This window comes from Lottia gigantea (genome assembly GCF_000327385.1).
Source record: "Lottia gigantea unplaced genomic scaffold LOTGIsca_17, whole genome shotgun sequence".
Lineage (NCBI taxonomy): Eukaryota > Metazoa > Mollusca > Gastropoda > Lottiidae > Lottia > Lottia gigantea.
In genome coordinates, this window is record NW_008708133.1 from 1,756,429 (window position 1) to 1,775,573 (window position 19,145).

A 19,145-nucleotide genomic window follows, 5' to 3' on the forward strand; every position below is an offset into this window, starting at 1 on the left:
ATATATATGCCAGTTATTTATGCTGAGTAATTCCACAATTTTTTTAAAATCAATATCAATAACCCAAATACAACAAACAATTAAATCACACAGCTCTAATCAAGGGCAAAAACAACTTTTGACGCGTGTTAACAAAGTCAAGGGCAATAACTCCAAAACCGTTCATCGAAAATGCGTCAAGTTAGAACTTGTCCGAGATCTTATCATTCCAAAGATCACACAAGTTTCCTCAAAATCGGTTGAAACCTGTAGCTTCAATCCTGCTCACGAACTTTTTTGTACAAATTTCGACGCGTTTTAACAAAGTCAAGGGCAATAACTCAAAAACCGTTCATCGAAAATGCGTCAAGTTAAAACTTGTCCGAGATCTTATCAATTCCAATGATCACACCAAGTTTCATCAGAATCGGTTGAAAACTGAAGCTTCAATCCTGCTCACGAACTATTTTTAACAAATTTCGACGCGTTTTAACAAAGTCAAGGGCAATAACTCAAAAACCGATCATCGAAAATGCATCATGTTAGAACTTGTCCGAGATCTTATCAATTCCAATGATCACACAAAGTTTCATCAGAATCGGTTGAAAACTGTAGCTTCAATCCTGCTCACGAACTATTTTGAACAAATTTCGACGCGTTTTAACAAAGTCAAGGGCAATATCTCAAAAACCGTTCTTCGAAAATATATCAAATTGGATCTTGACCGAGATCTTATCAATCTAAAGCATCACACCAAGTTTTATCAAAATCAGATGAAAACTGTAGTCTCTATAGAAATATTGACGGACGGACGTATAAAAATGGCAGATTTCACGGCTCACACAATTGTCTGTTTCTTTCTTTCAGCTTTTAAGATAAACAACAAATAGAAATGGAAAGTCTAAATACTACTTTGAATTCTACTGCTCCAGTAGTTAAAGATGAAACAGCCACTGGATTGGCTTCACTGGGAATTATATTATTAGTGTGGATTTTATTTAGTAATGGAGCCTTAATCATTGGCGTTATGATCAACAAATCCCGCAGGAACAACATGTTTTTAATTCACATAGTCAATATCGCTGTAGCCGATATTTTAGTAGGAATCTTCGTTCTCCCAATATTGGTAGATTTCATCTTGGCTGGTAGCTGGAAGCTAGGTGATGAAGCTTGTCAATTTTGGGTGATTTCAGACATCTTAATGTGTACTGTGTCTATAATAGCCATTGTTATGGTCAGTTATGATCGGTTTATTTATCTCAATTGGCCGAAATTTTACTCCTCGGGTTATAAACAATATATTCTCGGGTCAGTCATGGTGTTATTACCTTGGATTATCGGTCTTGGTTTAGTGTTACCTATTTGGTTAAATGGACAAGCTAGTCAGTTTAAATCAGAAGACAGTTGCCTATTGGTTCTTCAAAGAGATTTTCAAATAGCATCTTGTTTCATTAGTTTTTTTGTACCAGCATTTTTTGCCATCTGTATGAATTTCGCCATTTTGATAATGCTTTGTGTTTTGAGAAGAAGATGGCAGGATCGAGGATACATTCCAAGCTCCAAACGCCCAGCAAGACAGGTCCTGACCGTAGGTTTAGTTAGCCTCGTCTTCGTAGTCATGTGGACGCCGTTTTTCGTCCTTGTATTTCTGAAAACGATCGATAAAACATTCATCGCCCCTTCTTTATTGGACTTTGCAATTTGGTTTGGTTATTTGAATTCAGGGGTTACCCCGGTACTGTGGTTGATTTATCCCCTAGTTAGAGAAAGTTATCTTGATCTGATATGTTGTATCAAGAGAACACGCGAGAAACCAAACGATGAAACAAGAAGAACCATGATTGATGATCAACCAGCCGACATCGAACTCCGAGACATGTAGACGGGGAAATTTGTATGAAGACTTGACCGTTACAGAAGTTTCAGTCGGCTGTAAATTTAAAAGAGCTTGCTTATTATATAATATAATGTAGGTGGTTACTGTAAGGTTTGTCGGGAAGAAGACGATACTACTGTATGTACACTGTATATATATATATTATAAAATCAATCCTCAAGTATATCTCTTAATGGTTGCAGAAGCACGACATTCTGGGCTTTGTACAATATGTATACTACTTTACTAGTCTGTAAAAAGTGGTTTGGGTTCTAAACAGCGCGGAGGTCAAACCTATACTAGATGAAATATCTCGAACAAATTCTCTTCATCGTGCCAAAAAAAGCGAACCCTTTTTATACAATATACATGTAGGCTACTCATTTTTATGTAGAAAATCTTTTATTGTTATATTTTTATATAAAAACGATGTGATAAATATTTCTCATTAAAACCCTCTGAGCAGAATAAAAACACCATATTTATTAGATATAGATCTATATTTATAAACATTTATTACACGAATACAGTCATGTACATTCTACTATATATATATAGTTATTTTTGTTGGCTCCATACAATTGGTTTAATAAAAAATAAAATACATATTATTTCGTGTAATTTTGTTACAAATATGTCATGTTGCAATATTTATTGTATACTTAATGATGATAAATGGCACTTCTTACATCAACAATCTACTTTTATTTTTTTCGGCTAAGCCATTATCACCACCTTATCAAAGGCCATTTCTTTCAGTATAGAAAAAGATGAAAATTGAAAGCGGGAGGGCGAAAGCCTGATTTATGCATACCAAGTATCATAAACATAAATAATAAAGTCTCTGGAACATCTTATACCAATTTTGACTAAGCTGGGCTAAGTCAAGGACAATAACTCCAAAGTAGCTTGTCAACTAAAAGATGTATTATTTTTATTAACACCACAAAACCCAATCGCAGGCATGTCCTGCCTCGCTTGCTTAACCCACCACAGTACTGTTTTAATGGATCTCCATTTTAATAAAAAAAATTTCCATTTACTTTCTCGAAGATTGGTTTCCTCAGCACAAATTCCTCTTGTTCTTCACTTCACTTGATCCCTGATCAACTGTTGTTTACACTACTGAGTGGTGCGTTGCCGAATGAACACTTGGCACACCATATAATGATCTATTTTCGAGCCTCTGCCGATATCGACATGGGCAACATTTTCTCGTCAAAGTCTCTCTGTATTTATTACTCATACATGTATAGGTAACAAAATCCACACAGTAACTGATTAAACTTAGTATGTTACCCATTTCCTGTACAAACAAGAACGTGTATCTTAATGGTGAGAAGTAACCATATCCAGACAACAATTTGCCAAAAATAGAATTCGTACTCATCGGTATATTGAGCATTAAGAACATAAAAGTTGAAACTGATATTGCAATGGTCGTTTGTCTTTCTCTTCCTTTATTTTCGTTAACTTCATGAAGATCCTTTCTAGATTGCGAGCTTCGTCTAAGTGAAACACACAAAATCATATTAAATATAAAGATACCAGTCAGTGGAATGTAGACGAAAAGTACCTTGGATGCCACACTAAAATTATTCAGAACAACTTGATCATATTCGGTCCTTTTTAATGCGTAAATGGCCTCTCCGGTTTCACTTTGGTACGTGGAGATACGAAAGTTAAGGGTAGTAAAAGTGTGAAAACCAAGGGAAACGAATAACAGAGTAACAATAGATAGAACTGGAGACTTGACTAATCGGGATCTAGCTCTTTTGAGAGGAAATAATATGGCTAGCATTCTTTCAAACGCCACTAACATAACCATGCAGTATACCACTCTTATTAAGGTAGTGCCTCCAAAACTGCTCAAGTAAATAACATTGACGTAATAGAATTTGGTGGTCCGTTGCTCTATCTCACCATATATCAATTGAGGAACCCTTCTTATGGATGTAACAATCATAAAAGTAGACTGAAAAATGCTAATAGACGCCAGATAAATACTAGTAGCATTTCTCATCTTCTTGTCTAAGAAAACAACTACGTTGAATATATTAGCAACTAGTCCAACTGCACACAGTGGGAACCAAATATGTCCCATGACAATATTCAAGCGAGTGTAAGTTGCATGGGAAATGCCAACTTGACTTTCCACAGTCGTCTTATTAGAATTGGTAATATTGGATTGATTTAAAATAGTGTTGTTGTCAGCATCTTTTAAATCTGAGTAATCCGGATATAACACAAGTCCATCCAAAATATCTTCAACGGGAAAGAATTCAATACCTTTAATAACATTTGTTTCATTACCCAGACCATTCAACTTTTTTGTTATACATTTACAGCACCAAACATCAGATTCTGGGGAACTGCAATTCGAAATACCACTAGCTGAATTGTTGTTGGTGTTTTGTAGAGCTGCAACAATTATTGAATGTAAAACCATAAGGAATAATCCTTTCGATAACCGAACATCGACCATCTTCCTTCAATTTTTCTAAACATGTGATGACAGGTTTTTAATCTGGCCGTTTTAAAGATTTTTTTCTAATAAACATAATAGATATTTGATATTAAGTCCTACATTCATTATGGAATTTTATTTTTTTAAAGGGATTAAAAACATTATTCTAGTTCTCCTAGCTGCTACATGAACCGATTTTCAGAAAAAATATATCTAGATTACGATCCTCAACAGTTTCCGCAAAGCTCAGTCTCTGTAATAAATGGTGAATTTCACTGTGTCTTCTTGGGCGAGACTCTTTACTTCCGGTATTCAGCAGTAATAAAATATTGCGACCTAATTATAGTCTTTACATCTAGAGCCTTTGGGATATAAACCTGACATTTTCTTATGCATTTAATGCTATATTGTGACATGACTATCGGTTTACCAATATACATTCCATTATCAGTTTGAATACATATATTATTTTGTTGACTTTGTCCTGAACGACCAGCATCTTATGTTAGATCTACAAAAATCACATGATCACGTGACAAAATTGGCATAGTTCCGGCAAACTATGGCTTCCATTCATTACCGTGATATGTTGCCCTAGTTGATTAGCTTTTGGATTACATAAAATTAATTCCATTAAAATAAACTTTCATGGCGTGCTCAAAAGGTTTGCACCAATTGTGTATCAAACATTTCATTCAAATGTAGGCGAAACGTGTTCATTTTTATGCATGTGGGCCTACATTATTTAACTCATATAATGAATGGAGCATTTTTCTAATACACAAAACATGGAAATATTGTCATCAAAATATATTTTCATAAGTTACCTCCCTTTAACTTTTAAAATTAGTCAGTTAGAAGTCAAGCTTTTTCCTTCATATTTGTGTATGCGCTTGGCAGGGTATGCTTTCTCTTTTTGGCACCAAATACAAGTTTTCATTCTGACTCACTTAGATTGATACACCTCCTAATATGAAAAGTTTATTATTTCTATTTCTATTCAGTTTTAATATTCTTTCGAGATGAACATGATAATTCCGCATGATGTTAAAATAATAATAAAACAGAGTAGCCTACTGCATCCCCTTAATTAAACTTACGTTTCAAAAACGTTCTCAGCGCTTTTCAATATGAAAAGACACGATAGTGAAATTCCATCTTTGAATTTCTTTCTAGATAAAAATTTTATCGTGTATTTTTTTTTTTAAGTTTCTAAAATATTTCGTAACACATTCATTAATAGTAATGGCTTTGCTAATGATTGTGGGATATTTTCAATCTAGTTCTCTAGTTTTAATTAAATTTCATGGAGCAATCAAAAATATCAAATAGATGGAATGAATAAGAGGAATCTTAATAGACCAATGAAGCAATGGAGCAAGATAATATAGACCAAATAAAAATAGGATTGTACCACCATTTGATTGTGCTGAAAATAATAAAGGTAAATATAGTTAAATTCTCATTTAAAAGAAAATATGAAGGCAAGAAGGAATAATTTAGATGTTCTTTAAATGTATAGAGGTAAACCCACGAAGGAAATAAATCCAGAGTATTCCAAAGTTAACCTATGGTAAGCCCCACCCATTATTTTGTTTATGAATTTTTCTATCACAATCCTCGATAATTAATATTTTAATGTGTGATTAAACATTGTTAATCGATATTCAGAAAATTTTAATTCTAATTATGATTCATTAATTAGAAAAGAAAAGAAAAGTTTGGTGTGGCTGATGAAGGATATTGTACTATATAAATGTAGTCCGTGCTATTTTTTAGCAATCCTCTTTCTCTCTCTCTTTTGGGGTTTTTCCTATTTTTGACTACTTTTTGGAATAGATTTGGAATTTGATGTCTGAAATTGCATTTTCTTTCAGATTTTGTGAGATGATGGGACATGCAGAAGGATAATTGTAAAAATTTTGGGTATTTTTCTTCTGTTCTGATCTGAAATTTTATTAAATGATAATAACTCGCCTAACTCGTTTCACTGACAGAATTTTGTTTCGTCCTGTATTTGCTTGTAAATAAGACAATTTTCACCATTACTTTTCAATGTGAGTGGATTTTTTTCCGTGTTACCCTAACTTCCCGAATTACCCCTAAAGAACAACTTCTCTGAAAGTTTAGGGCTATCGTTTGTATTGATTATCATTAATAATTGTATACCTCGTTAGGCTTTGTTAATTGTACAGGATTGGTTGAGATAAGATCTAGTTCATTAAAAAAATTGTCGATACTTTGACGGTATTAAAAGTACATAAAATAGCTCTTCTGACCAATGTAGGGCTATTTTATGTATTCTGTTTTATTTCCACAATTCATCGACTTCTTGAATCTGTTTTTCTAGAAAATGATTGTGACATCATTGAGCAAAAAGATGTATTATCAACTTTTTAACTTCTATCAACTGGTGGAAACCAGAAGACCCAATCAGTAGTTAGATAATATTGACCTCAGAAAAATTCAGTTGCCTACAGTTTAAGGAATTTCATCAGGAAGTGTACCGACTTATCTTACCTTGAAATAATTTAAGACTTTTCAGAAACAAACGAGATTAGAAAAGTTCTTGCTCGGTGATAAATTTCAGAAAAATCCAACTCTTGGATCTTGATCTTTTTCGTCAGCCATGGGAGCCTACGATCTCATCAACTACTTCTTGTTACGGGCAAAATAGCTCTTAAGGTTGTAAAGGAGTTCTTAAAGTTATGTTTTTTTGGGGGGAACGCTGTTAACAACAAAATTCTCATTAACGACCCACAGGGGTAGAGATCATATTAAATAACGGAACACAATTTTATGGTATACTACTCCTTAGTTTTATTACACACTTACACATGATTATTATTAAGGCCACTTACGTTGAATACAGATTTTCATTTTCCCAGCTTCACTTAAAAGAAAAAACCAAGGACTTCACAGAAATCTATCGTTTTCATTTTCAGAAAGGTGTATCTTTTAGCGTTAAACCATGCACCGAAAATCTTACATGGGTGCTCAAAAAACTGTACTTGGATAAACAGAATAAGGATTCCATTTATCCTCAAATAGCCGATACATTTTCACGTAATTCATTTAAAACAGGTTATTTTTTTTTAATTTATTTATTCGAGGGTATATAAGAGTAACTAACAATATTATATGTATAGCAATAATTAAAAATTATTTGAAAAAAAAATTTAAGGGGTATAATATGGAGAAACTTATAAAGGACAACAAATAGATTTCAAATTTCAAGTAAGAATCGTCATGGCTGTAATGAAAGTGCTGGGTAATGGATGGATTGAAATAACACAGGATTCCGTATAACATAGAAATGACAATTTGGCGTGCTAAAAATAGAAGTTATGTCCCTTTGAATGTTTCCTAAAACATGAATTACGTGAAACGAATATACGAGACTGAATGTCTTATTCCTGTATTTTTTTCTCAATTTCATCATCAACATCATCTAAATCCTTCTGAATGTCATCAGTTGCTTTTTGTGCGTCATCGGATGCTGTTTGTTTGTCATCAGCAGCTGCTCTTTGTGCGTCACCCACTGCTGATTGTTTGTCATCAGCTGCTTTTTGTTCGTCTCCTGCTGCTTGTTCGTCATCAGCTGATCTTTCTTTGTCATCGGCTGCTCTTTGTTCATCACCAGCTTTTCTTTGTTCTTCTTCAGCTTTTATTTTAGCTTCTTGTGCTGCCTTTTCAGCTTGTAATTGACGTCTTCTTACTTGAAGGTCTTCAAGCTCTTTCAACTTTTGTTGTCTTTCCTCGTATTCTCTGTCCCATCTTTCCATCATTTCATCCTTTTGAATCTGCAACAGTCTATTTATTTCAATCCTTTCAGCGTCCATTCGAGATAAAAGCTCTAGTTTAGTTTGATCCATTGTCCTCATAAAATTACTTAATTCTCGATCTCTTTGTTCAGCTTGTTGTTTGGACATTTCAAGATGTTCTAATTGTAGTCTTACAATATCAGTTTCTCCTTTCTGTACCCCTGTCATATTGTTCTCTACTAAACCAAGTCTGGAATACAGATCTTCAACACGTTTTTCTATCTTAGCTCCTGTTCTCTCAATGTGCTTTCTCATCATATCTTCTGCGGCGTCTAGAAATTATAAACAGTATAGAATTAGTCATATGAAAATAATTATTTACATAACAAAATAGGTATGTCAAGGATTTTTATGCCAAGTTCCTGAATTTAATTTTACAGAAAATTTCAATAATTTGCATGGCCTTAAAGGTCAGACCTGAATTATTTTGTTGAAGAAAAGATGCAATTACGCTTTGAAAGACAATGATAGTTGCCCTACATTTCATAAACACTGGACTTTATAGTGCTATATGATCATGATTTGTTGCTTATCAATTGTTACGCATCATAATATATAGATACACAGATTTATAGAACACAATTTTATGTTTCGATGTGTTGAAACCTTTATTGAAAGAGAATTACATTGTTTATCATAATAACCATTTAAAATATATATATATAATATACATGTTTTACGTATGTTTGATTGTTTAAAAATTCAATATTCACACAGAGTGCCGTTTGTCCATTAATTAGTTATAGATTGTACTGACAAAGAGAATGTGACGTCAGGTGAATATGATCTTTTTCTGACAATCAACTTGACAAAATGACATTACATGGTCAGAAATATTGAGATTAAATTAATTTGGCTTCACTCATGTGGCTTGCAGCAGTCTACGTTTTGTAATTTTATATACGAAGTAGGCGTCAAATATAGAGAAAGATGATGTATTTTCAATACTGTAAAACCTTATTATAAATTTTGTGTTGTTTAATTTAAAATTTGATCCGTTGGATTTCTTGAAATAATACCAATGTTTTTCGAATGAAAATGACAGCATCTCACCTTCATCGCCTTCTAACTTTAATCGTTCAGCGTGTCTTATATATCTTCTTATCAAGTGTGTCATCAAATCCTATCAATGAAAATTTATTTCAATAATAATACAGGTTTATGCATAAGATAACTTCATTAGAAATCTCGTTACTTATCTAAGATTTGCCAACTACTGCTTAGCAAATTAAACATCTAGCAAAGTATGGAAACTGCATAACAACAAATACGCAGAGAATATACAACCATGGGGCAGTAAAAACAATACCATGCACCCAAATGACGTTGAGGTATTATTTCTTTACAGAAATTATCGGTTATAGTAACCGAACTTAATTGTGATGCATGTATTGATAAAGTACTGATTTACAGCATTGTAATGACATCCACGAACTGTAAACTCAAAATACATTTTTCTTACCCCTTGAATAGTTGAACCTTGACCACTGCTCTCTATTTCGGACAGTTCGTTAGATTCTTCGGCCTGAAATCACAAGCACCTTATATAGAAAGCATAGGCAGAGGGTATCCATAGAGACCGGTATCATACTGTTTGCAAAAAAACGTGAAAACACCTTATACAATAAATTGTTCATTATGACATTATTCTTTAAATAAAATACAATACGACATTCACAACTTTCCATGGCCATGCTATCATTGCTACAGATGGTGTTTTCACGTAGTAAAACATCTTATTTTCAGATTGTTAACATTTTTGACTCTATCCAAATTGTTTCCATTTTTTTTCTTATTACATATCAGTGCAAAAAAAATTTATGATACCGGTCCTTGTGAGGGTAAAGACATGTTTGAATTTGTTGCTGTGTCAGATCACTCAAGTTTGTTTCGGGTCATTATTCTCCAAATAGTTATTAATTATATCAAAACGCCATATTAAGATAGGCCTATAGTCCTTTTGTTACTTGCCAACCATTCAGAAACAGGCATTATCCTTTTCATTAATAGAATAACAAGTTGAAAACATAATAACGTGAATCATAACACGTTACTCAGCTTAAACATTCGTTGAATGTTCACGTTCAATTTCGAGCATTTCTTTACATATATAATAAACAAAATTCTATGACAGTCACAGAGAGATTTATGTTTTTATGAAAATAACATGTTCTGGCAAATAGAATCAGTATTGATACTATCATAAACACCGATTCAAATTGCCTATTTTTAATTTATACATATCTCATAAATACATGTCATAGTCTTAAAGCTGAGTTTAAATTAACATTAGGCCTATCGTGAAAGAAAGGATTAAAATCAGCCCTTTCCAAAAAGTACCAAGCAATAGATACAGTAATCGACAGTTATGGTCGTTATGGTCAAACTGATATTGACTTAACAAAAATCTATGTATCAGAGGAAACAAAATTTTTATTAAATCCATGATATTTTGAAGTTGGCGCATTCTTCCCTTTTAATATCACAATATTAATACGTATAAGTGCTATTTTGTGTCCATGCCTTTATAAATTAAATTTATATTATATAATATTTACTTATATTAACTTAACATTCAAGCAGCGTGTTTGCTTGAATGAACAACATTATTGAATGTTCTGAATATATAACTGCAAAGTAAAAATTATGTAACTAAATATTGTACGAACGGACCCATGATGCTATGAAGATAAAAATCGATTGCTGTATTAATTAATATGCATCACATGATTTATATATTATGTGGCTTATAACACATTTTCCAATTTTTTATCATGGTTTGTATTGATCAAGTTTAAATGAACAATTAAACATAGGCTTGTGGCAAATCTCGCAAGCGAATACGCCCACCAGCAGCTTGATAAAGAACTGTAAAACAAACTCTATCGTAGCCAGTAGAGCCAAATAAGTGAAAAACGCGATATCAGAGTTTTATGCGATATCTCTAAAGAAAATCATCGGAACATCACCAAATTCAATAGTGAACATCTTCATAATGATATTGACACACATACAAAAGATCAAAAGAATCTATAGAGAATTGTAGCCTGTAGAGTGAGCACGAGGTAAATGTAAACGGACGGACGGACCGACAGGGACAACTACATACGCCCATACTTACTATGGGTTGAAAAATTCACCGTATAGTCCAATCTTTTTTATATTAAAAGCAATCGTCAATAGATCTTTAAAATACATATAAGACGTGTGGTTTTTTTTTTCTATCCAAACGACTACCAGCATCTATAATAGGACTAGAAAATATAATCCCATGAAAATACGCCTCAAAGTTCAAAACCAGCTTCACATACTGAGACATAGTGGTTTCTTCTCAAATCAGAGTTGACCTTTAAACTGGCATAAATGGACATAAATTATTGAGCTCTAGTAGGTTAACAGAAATGTCGATCAAAAATAGATCAAATCTATTATATTAATTATAAATAATGATTGCGATTGAAAGGTGTGTAATTACAGTAATTAGTCAATAGAAATGATTAGTCATTAATGGTTTTTATATTCTAATTATTTGAGAAATTAATAACTATATTTCTTTAATTATTTATTTGTGAAGTAATAAATATTGCATTTTCATGTTTGTTCATTTTTTATCTTCTATACGTAGAGAAAAACTACCTGCTTTCGTCCACATCATAATGGCCTTATAAACTGAAATTGAAATATGTCATCAATGTTATATAGTATAATATTATTTCTGTCACACACTTTATTTATTACTTTTTATCACTGAAATCATATTTATTACAAGTATGATTATTATTATCATCATTATCACTGACATCATATTTATTAACATTATTATTATTATCATCACTGATATCATATTTATTACCATTACTATTATTATCGTCACTGATATCATATTTATTACCATTACTATTATTATCGTCACTGATATCATATTTATTACCATTATTATTATTATCATCACTGATATCATATTTATTACCATTACTATTATTATCGTCACTGATATCATATTTATTACCATTATTATTTTTATCATTACTGACATATTTATTACCAATATTATTATTATCATCACTGACATCATATTTATTACCATTACTATTATTATCGTCACTGATATCATATTTATTACCATTATTATTATTATCATTACTGACATCATAGTTATTACCATTATAATCATCATCACTGACATCATATTTATTACCATTATTATTATTATCATCACTGACATCATATTTATTACCATTATTATCATTATCATCACTGATATCATATTTATTACCATTATTTTTATCATCATCACTGACATCATACTTATTACCATTATTTTATTATCATCACTGACATCATAGTTATTACCATTATTATTATTATTATCATCACTGACATCATATTCATTACCAATATTATTATTATCATCACTGATATAATATTTATTACCATTATTAATATTGTTATCAATGACATCATATTCATTACCATTATTATTATTATTATCACTGACTCCATAGTTATTAACATTATTATTATTATCATCACTGACATCATAATTATTACCATTATTATCATTATCATCACTGATATCATATTTATTACCATTATTATTATCATCATCACTGACATCATATTTATTACCATTATTTTATTATCATCACTGACATCATAGTTATTACCATTATTATTATTATTATCATCACTGACATCATATTCATTACCAATATTATTATTATCATCACTGATATAATATTTATTACCATTATTAATATTGTTATCACTGACATCATATTCATTACCATTATTATTATTATTATCACTGACACCATAGTTATTAACATTATTATTATTATCATCACTGACATCATATTCATTACCATTATTATCATTATCATCACTGACATCATATTTATTACCAATATTATTATTATTATCATCACTGACATCATATTTATTACCATTATTATTATTATTATCAGTGACATCATAGTTATTACCATTATTATTATCATCATCACTGACATGATATTCATTACCATTATTATTATTATCATCACTGACATCATATTTATTACCAATATTATTATCATCAATGATATATTCATTACCATTATTATTATTATCATCACTGATATATTCATTATTATTATCATTATTATTATCACTGACATCATCTTTATTACCATTATTATTATTATCATCACTGATATCATATTTATATCCATGTTTATTACTTTTCATCTTTCAAAGTATTATTTATGCATATTTATAATACATCAAATTACATTAGAATAACATTGATAATGATTTACCTTGCAGACTTATCAACTCGACTTAAAAACAAAATGGTCATCGTAAGCAAGAAAATATTAGAAAATATAATTCACGATGTCCGCTCAAAAATAAGTGTCAAGTAATGGGCAAATCCCTTGTCTGTCATTGATTGGTTTGGCAGCCTCAATGATAAAGACAGGTAGTCTACACTTTCCTCTATTTTGAATTTTATCCGTCAATAACAGAAAAAATAGTTACAGACATGCTATCATTAATTACACATATGTTAATGATTATTTATCGCAGACATGTTATTATTTATTACAGATAAGTTAATGATTATTTATCACAGATATATTATCATTATTTATCACAGATAAGTTATTCATTATTTATCACAGACATGTTATTATTATTTATCACGGATATGTTATTCATTATTTATTACGGATATGTTATTAAATATTTATCACACATATGTTAATGATTATTTATCACACATATGTAAATGATTATTTATCGCAGACATGTTATTAATATTTATCACGGATATATTAATGATTATTTATCACAGACATGTTATTCATTATTTATCACAGACATGTTATTCATTATTTATCACGGATATGTTATTCATTATTTATCACGGATATGTTATCATTATTTATCACGGATATGTTAATGATTATTTATCGCACATATGTTAATGATTATTTATCGCAGACATGTTATTATTATTTATCACAGATAAGTTAATGATTATTTATGACTGATATATTATTATTATTTATCACAGATATGTTACTGATTATTTATCACAGACATTTTATTCATTATTTATCACATTACATATATGTTGTTGCCCCACAATTTTTACCAAGAAGCTGGTATTACATGGTACGCTGTGATTGGTTAAAATACTACCGTTTGGACAGGCTTTGGTAGAAAACTACTTAGATTACAATGTAAAAAAATGTATCAGAAAACGAAAAAGATCCGAAATTGCAATCTGAGTTTAATTAGATTGAAACTTAACCTGATAGAGAAAATACTGAAACTCACATCTAAATTCGCACAAGAGCCAAGAAACAGAAAGATGAGAGAGATACACTAACTACTAAGCATACTATATATTAGAGATTACAGATACTACAAGGGTACAGGGTTAGAGTACTATTAAGACGTGCTTGAATAGTACACAATATGTAATATGTTGTTCTGTTCAGCTGGGGTTTCCTATAATATTGATTATGCTTAAGACAATCTTGTGTTGTATCTAACAGAATAAATACATTAAGACGACAAAGCAACTACAGGAAGGGGAAAAGAAGCAAGCTATCATGCACCTGTAAGTAGGTATATTTTACTTGTTCCGGTTCTTGTTCAGCTTCAGCTAAACACCCAATTCTCTTCAGTATATCCAAAATATATTCTGATTTACATAAACATTTAGATGTTTGAACATGACAACAACAACATAACTTCTTCCATAACCACAATATCGCATTGAATATAGTTTTGGTGCTTGGTATAATATTATATGGTGCTGGAACCGGACAACCGGGTACTATAAATGACAACCATAACTCAGTCCTGGCAAATTTCCATTCTGTATCCTTTTCATCCTTAAAACATTCAAATGAATCGAAATATTAATCTAGAAACACGATAAGCTATGACCTAAAATTCACAAAATGATACATATATACGACATGTATGCTACAAAATCTCGGTTTTTTTTTCGGAAAGAGCCTCAATGTAACAAAATGGAGAAGAAATGATTCCTAACATACTCAATTACTAAATCTTATATAAATTTTACAGTTAGGTTAGCACTGAAATGTTTTACTGAAGGTATGTTTGTGATAGTTGAACCCAGATCAATGAGTGTCAATAGATATCAAGGTATATTACATTATCAAATTCATTACCTGAATTTCTTGGAATGTATTAGACATCACAGCAATAAGTAAATTAATAAGAACAACCATTGATATAAAGACATAGAAACTATAAAGGAAGAATCCAACTGTTTCTACGCCATAGTTTCTACCATCGTTATTTGTTAATGATGCTAAGGGTCCCTGTTTTGTAAGAGTTGGAGCAGAGGTTTCACCCATTCCAATCAAACTCCAAAATAAGGTGAATAAGCTGGCACCAAAACTAGAAAATATCAATAAGAAATACGAGAATCAATAACGAGTCTGTGGTTGATTTAATTTAATTTCAATACATCATTATCCGACACTCATCAAACTTTCTTCATTGCGTGTGATTATAATAGAACAATTCGATAATAGATCTAAATAGTTTATAAAAAATGATAATATATTGGGAGTATACCTGGAAAATGAATCGTTCATACATTTATTTGGAGCATATAGAGCTGCCAGACCACAAGTAAATGATATCATTACTAATACAAACATTCCCATCAGTTTGAACAAATCCATTAATGTTCGACGGAATGATACCAGCATAGTGCCTAATGCCTCATTAGCAGGCATAATAAAAGAAAATCTTCCGATACTCAGCACAGTTCCGATGGTAAATAATATATCTGAGATTAACTCAGGATCAGGTATCCACGATGGTTCCCATACAACTGCAAGATATAAATGTAATTTAATTCTTAAACTAGGCGAAGAAAACGTAACGTTTCAAGTCGCAATGTCCGACGTCGTTAATTCCAACGTTTTGTAGCATCATATGTTTTGGTAAATTCTTCCAAATTGTATGTATTATTGGCAAATGTTAAGAAATTTCCCGAATCACTTACCCACAGCGCCACTTGCTCTACCAACGGTACAGAATTCATCTACGTTGATTTCTCCCTTTCGTAAACTGTCACATATTGGTGTAATACTACTATTATGAGGATTATTTGGATCTGATAAAACATATTGCAAACGTAATGGAATTACTAATTCTAAGGTAAATGATGCCAATAAAAGACTTAACATTAAAGAATCCATCATGTTCCAAAATGAGCTGAAATAATCTTTGGCACCAGCGTCCATTATCTGTTTACATTCTTCCCAAATTAATCCTGAAAATGTGTCACAATGGTAAATATAATATACATCGGAAGTATCAGGCCTATTAGAATATATTGGACAATAAGATGAGCTCGCATGGATGCATTCTACATTTCTCACTTTATAATAAATACCATTGGTACGAACTGATTATACTCTCGATCGGTTTAAAGGGCATTTTCGAGATTGATTTTGGTTTTTATTGTGCTTTAATAATCTTAAGAATTTTCACTGACTATTCCTATCGCATAGTCTCACTAAAATTCGAGTCGAATTTGTAACTTTTGTGAACACTATTTCTGATTATGTAAGCTAAAAAAAAATCCTGCTTCCTGAAACTAAGGTGTGATTGATCGAACGGATAGTGAAGGTGTTCCTTAAAGCATAATAAAAAGATAACTTTTCAGGCAAGATAATATATGCAATATGCAACAATATTCACAATATTTATTGCAAGATGAGTCTAAGCTATGTTTCATTGTACAGCTTCAAACAAGAATTATCGCAAAAATTGGGAACCGAAGTTATTGAAAATATTCGCATAGTATAGCTTTAGTCTTTGGGTTAGCATTATCAGCATCTCTGATATTCATGGTCGAAGACTTTTAGACCGATCCCCAGATATTAAATTGTCATATCTCAGAGTTTTAATTCTACGAGGTATATACGTATTTCTGAGAGTAAGGTTTATTACAGAGTGTATGTAAATATGAAATACCACAGGGAATGTAAGAGTTCATTATTGTGGGCTGCGTTCGTTTAACATCTTAGACAAATGAATTGATTACATTAACACACAACATTTTCCAGTTATTTTAGACTCGATATGAATAATAGAAGTTTTTGGTATGTACTTTGGAGAGTTAAACCCAATTAATTAGGAAACTGATCAAATCATATCTAATGATATTAAATTATTGTATTGTTCTCTTTCAATTGCATTATACATGTATCTTAACTTTATACCAAACGAGATATTTTGTATGGTTGGCACGTTGTTGGCATTAATCAAATATAATATGATATTTTAGATTAATATTATGTACTCGTTGAATTATTCACGTTACGCACCGATGAGCCCAACATTGAGTTCTCCTTTATCGGAATAAAAGTTCGACACATGTTCCTACGAATTAAAATCTCAATATTAGTAAGTCATGAAAGTGACATTAATTTGGTGATCATAATTTCGAGATGTTAGGCTACTGTTATCCAAAGAAAATCAAAATATTTGAAGGACACATACGCAACTTCCGCTGAATTCCGGATCAACGCGGTGAGTTGGTAGCTTAAACTGAGTTTTTATTGTTATAGTATATTTATTTTAAGACATGAAGAAATGTCCATTAGTCATCTTTTATAATACATACCAACAATCCATAAAACCACCAAAACTACAACAGCTAGAGCAAATGGTGCAGGGTCATCACAGGCAAAACTATCGAAGGCGTACATTACTTCTAATTTTGTTACCATAACAACAATCAGAAATGTAAGGTACGAACATGTATAACTTAAAAATTTCATCAAAGGTGTATTTAATATGTTGGAAACCTGAAATAAATTAATTTCTGAATTCGAAATTCTTACGTAGAGTGCATCAACATAGAACTACATTTCCCATAAGCAGTGACGAATTCACATTCCTGAACAAGAATTTGGATTGAATTTAATATGAATAACATGGCGACACATGGCGTCTAAAGTAATTCATTCTATAGCCTAATGTCATATCGTGAAAATCAATTATTATTATAAAAATTGCAAAAACAAGATAACAGGCCTCACTTCTAGCAGTTATTTGCTCCATTATAAAAACGCTTATGATGTAATATTCAATATAGTTACCCGACTCCATGGTGCTATTAAATATGCAATAGATAAAATAGGTACACAAATACAACCTATTGGTATAGATAACATTAAATAGGAAAATCTGTTAAGATATCTTAAAGCTGGAACTCCACTATACCAAAGTTCTGTTATCTGAGACTGACATTGACTATGGGCAACAAACTACAATGGACAAAACGATGAAAGGGATGGGTAACTTGAACAGTAAAACGAAATGGTTTTTTTTTTCAAAAATGATTGGACAGTAAGATAAGCGATGTGCCCGTCTTCATTAACCCATCAGGTGCAGTACTTCTTTAGTGTTTATGAGCAATTGTACCTAGGACAAAGTTTACAAAAAAATATTATGTGACACATTTCATTTTGGCGTACAAAATTATAAATACATGTATAAACGTTTTGTCTTGTACAATAATGTATCATTCCCATTCTTTCACTATATAGATTCTCATTTCCAATCAAATCAATCCTTTCTACGTTTGAAGTATGAAAAATACCTTTTTCTGTTCCATTCGGATTGCAGTTCCAAGTACTGGTAATATTTGGTCAGGTTCCTCGCTATCTGGTAGTTCAGAAGATGCCTTAATATGTGATTTACCAGTTAACAAGGCCTTGACCTCGTCTGAACTAAGGCATTGTTCCAGTAAGGCCAAAGTAAAGTTTTGACATTGATTATCTAATTCGATGTACATTTGCTAAAATTACAACATATATTCTAGTAAATAGATGTTTTAAGTTTTAATATTGCTAAAACTTTTCGCATTGATCAACATATGGGTCTTATCGATATTGCATTTTAGTATATCAATAGCATTTGTCATGCAACGTGAATATACCACCCCCCC

At 31.4% G+C, this 19,145-nt stretch overlaps 5 protein-coding genes across 5 annotated transcripts in view; 1 reads left to right on the forward strand and 4 right to left on the reverse strand.

Annotated features, from left to right (window-relative positions):
• Nucleotides 1–1,033: 1,033 nt before the first annotated feature.
• Nucleotides 1,034–1,861, forward strand: LOTGIDRAFT_113690 (hypothetical protein; the record flags this gene model as incomplete). The annotated part of the gene is made up of 1 exon (XM_009051682.1): nucleotides 1,034–1,861. The coding sequence occupies one exon, from the start codon at nucleotides 1,034–1,036 to the stop codon at nucleotides 1,859–1,861; it is 828 nt and encodes a 275-aa protein (XP_009049930.1).
• A 1,111-nt stretch (nucleotides 1,862–2,972) lies between these two features.
• LOTGIDRAFT_158529 (hypothetical protein) lies at nucleotides 2,973–4,340 on the reverse strand (the record flags this gene model as incomplete). Its single annotated transcript, XM_009051683.1, has 1 exon — nucleotides 2,973–4,340. The coding sequence occupies one exon, from the start codon at nucleotides 4,338–4,340 to the stop codon at nucleotides 2,973–2,975; it is 1,368 nt and encodes a 455-aa protein (XP_009049931.1).
• Nucleotides 4,341–7,732: 3,392 nt separating this feature from the next.
• LOTGIDRAFT_158530 (hypothetical protein) lies at nucleotides 7,733–9,840 on the reverse strand (the record flags this gene model as incomplete). The annotated part of the gene is made up of 4 exons (XM_009051684.1): nucleotides 7,733–8,418; nucleotides 9,200–9,269; nucleotides 9,609–9,671; nucleotides 9,763–9,840. 4 exons carry the CDS (start codon nucleotides 9,838–9,840, stop codon nucleotides 7,733–7,735), a joined length of 897 nt encoding a protein of 298 aa, XP_009049932.1.
• A 2,040-nt stretch (nucleotides 9,841–11,880) lies between these two features.
• On the reverse strand, nucleotides 11,881–13,375 carry LOTGIDRAFT_158531 (hypothetical protein; the record flags this gene model as incomplete). The annotated part of the gene is made up of 3 exons (XM_009051685.1): nucleotides 11,881–12,403; nucleotides 12,448–12,717; nucleotides 12,762–13,375. The coding sequence occupies 3 exons, from the start codon at nucleotides 13,373–13,375 to the stop codon at nucleotides 11,881–11,883; spliced, it is 1,407 nt and encodes a 468-aa protein (XP_009049933.1).
• Nucleotides 13,376–14,718: 1,343 nt separating this feature from the next.
• Nucleotides 14,719–19,145, reverse strand: part of LOTGIDRAFT_158532 (hypothetical protein) — a gene marked incomplete at both ends in the record, with an annotated part of 5,449 nt that continues 1,022 nt past the window's right edge. The window contains 7 exons of the mRNA XM_009051686.1: nucleotides 14,719–15,033; nucleotides 15,340–15,571; nucleotides 15,752–16,013; nucleotides 16,188–16,457; nucleotides 17,817–18,000; nucleotides 18,295–18,462; nucleotides 18,798–18,995. Of these exons, the coding sequence (XP_009049934.1) occupies nucleotides 14,719–15,033; nucleotides 15,340–15,571; nucleotides 15,752–16,013; nucleotides 16,188–16,457; nucleotides 17,817–18,000; nucleotides 18,295–18,462; nucleotides 18,798–18,995 (1,629 nt within the window). The remainder of the gene's footprint in view (nucleotides 15,034–15,339; nucleotides 15,572–15,751; nucleotides 16,014–16,187; nucleotides 16,458–17,816; nucleotides 18,001–18,294; nucleotides 18,463–18,797; nucleotides 18,996–19,145) is intronic.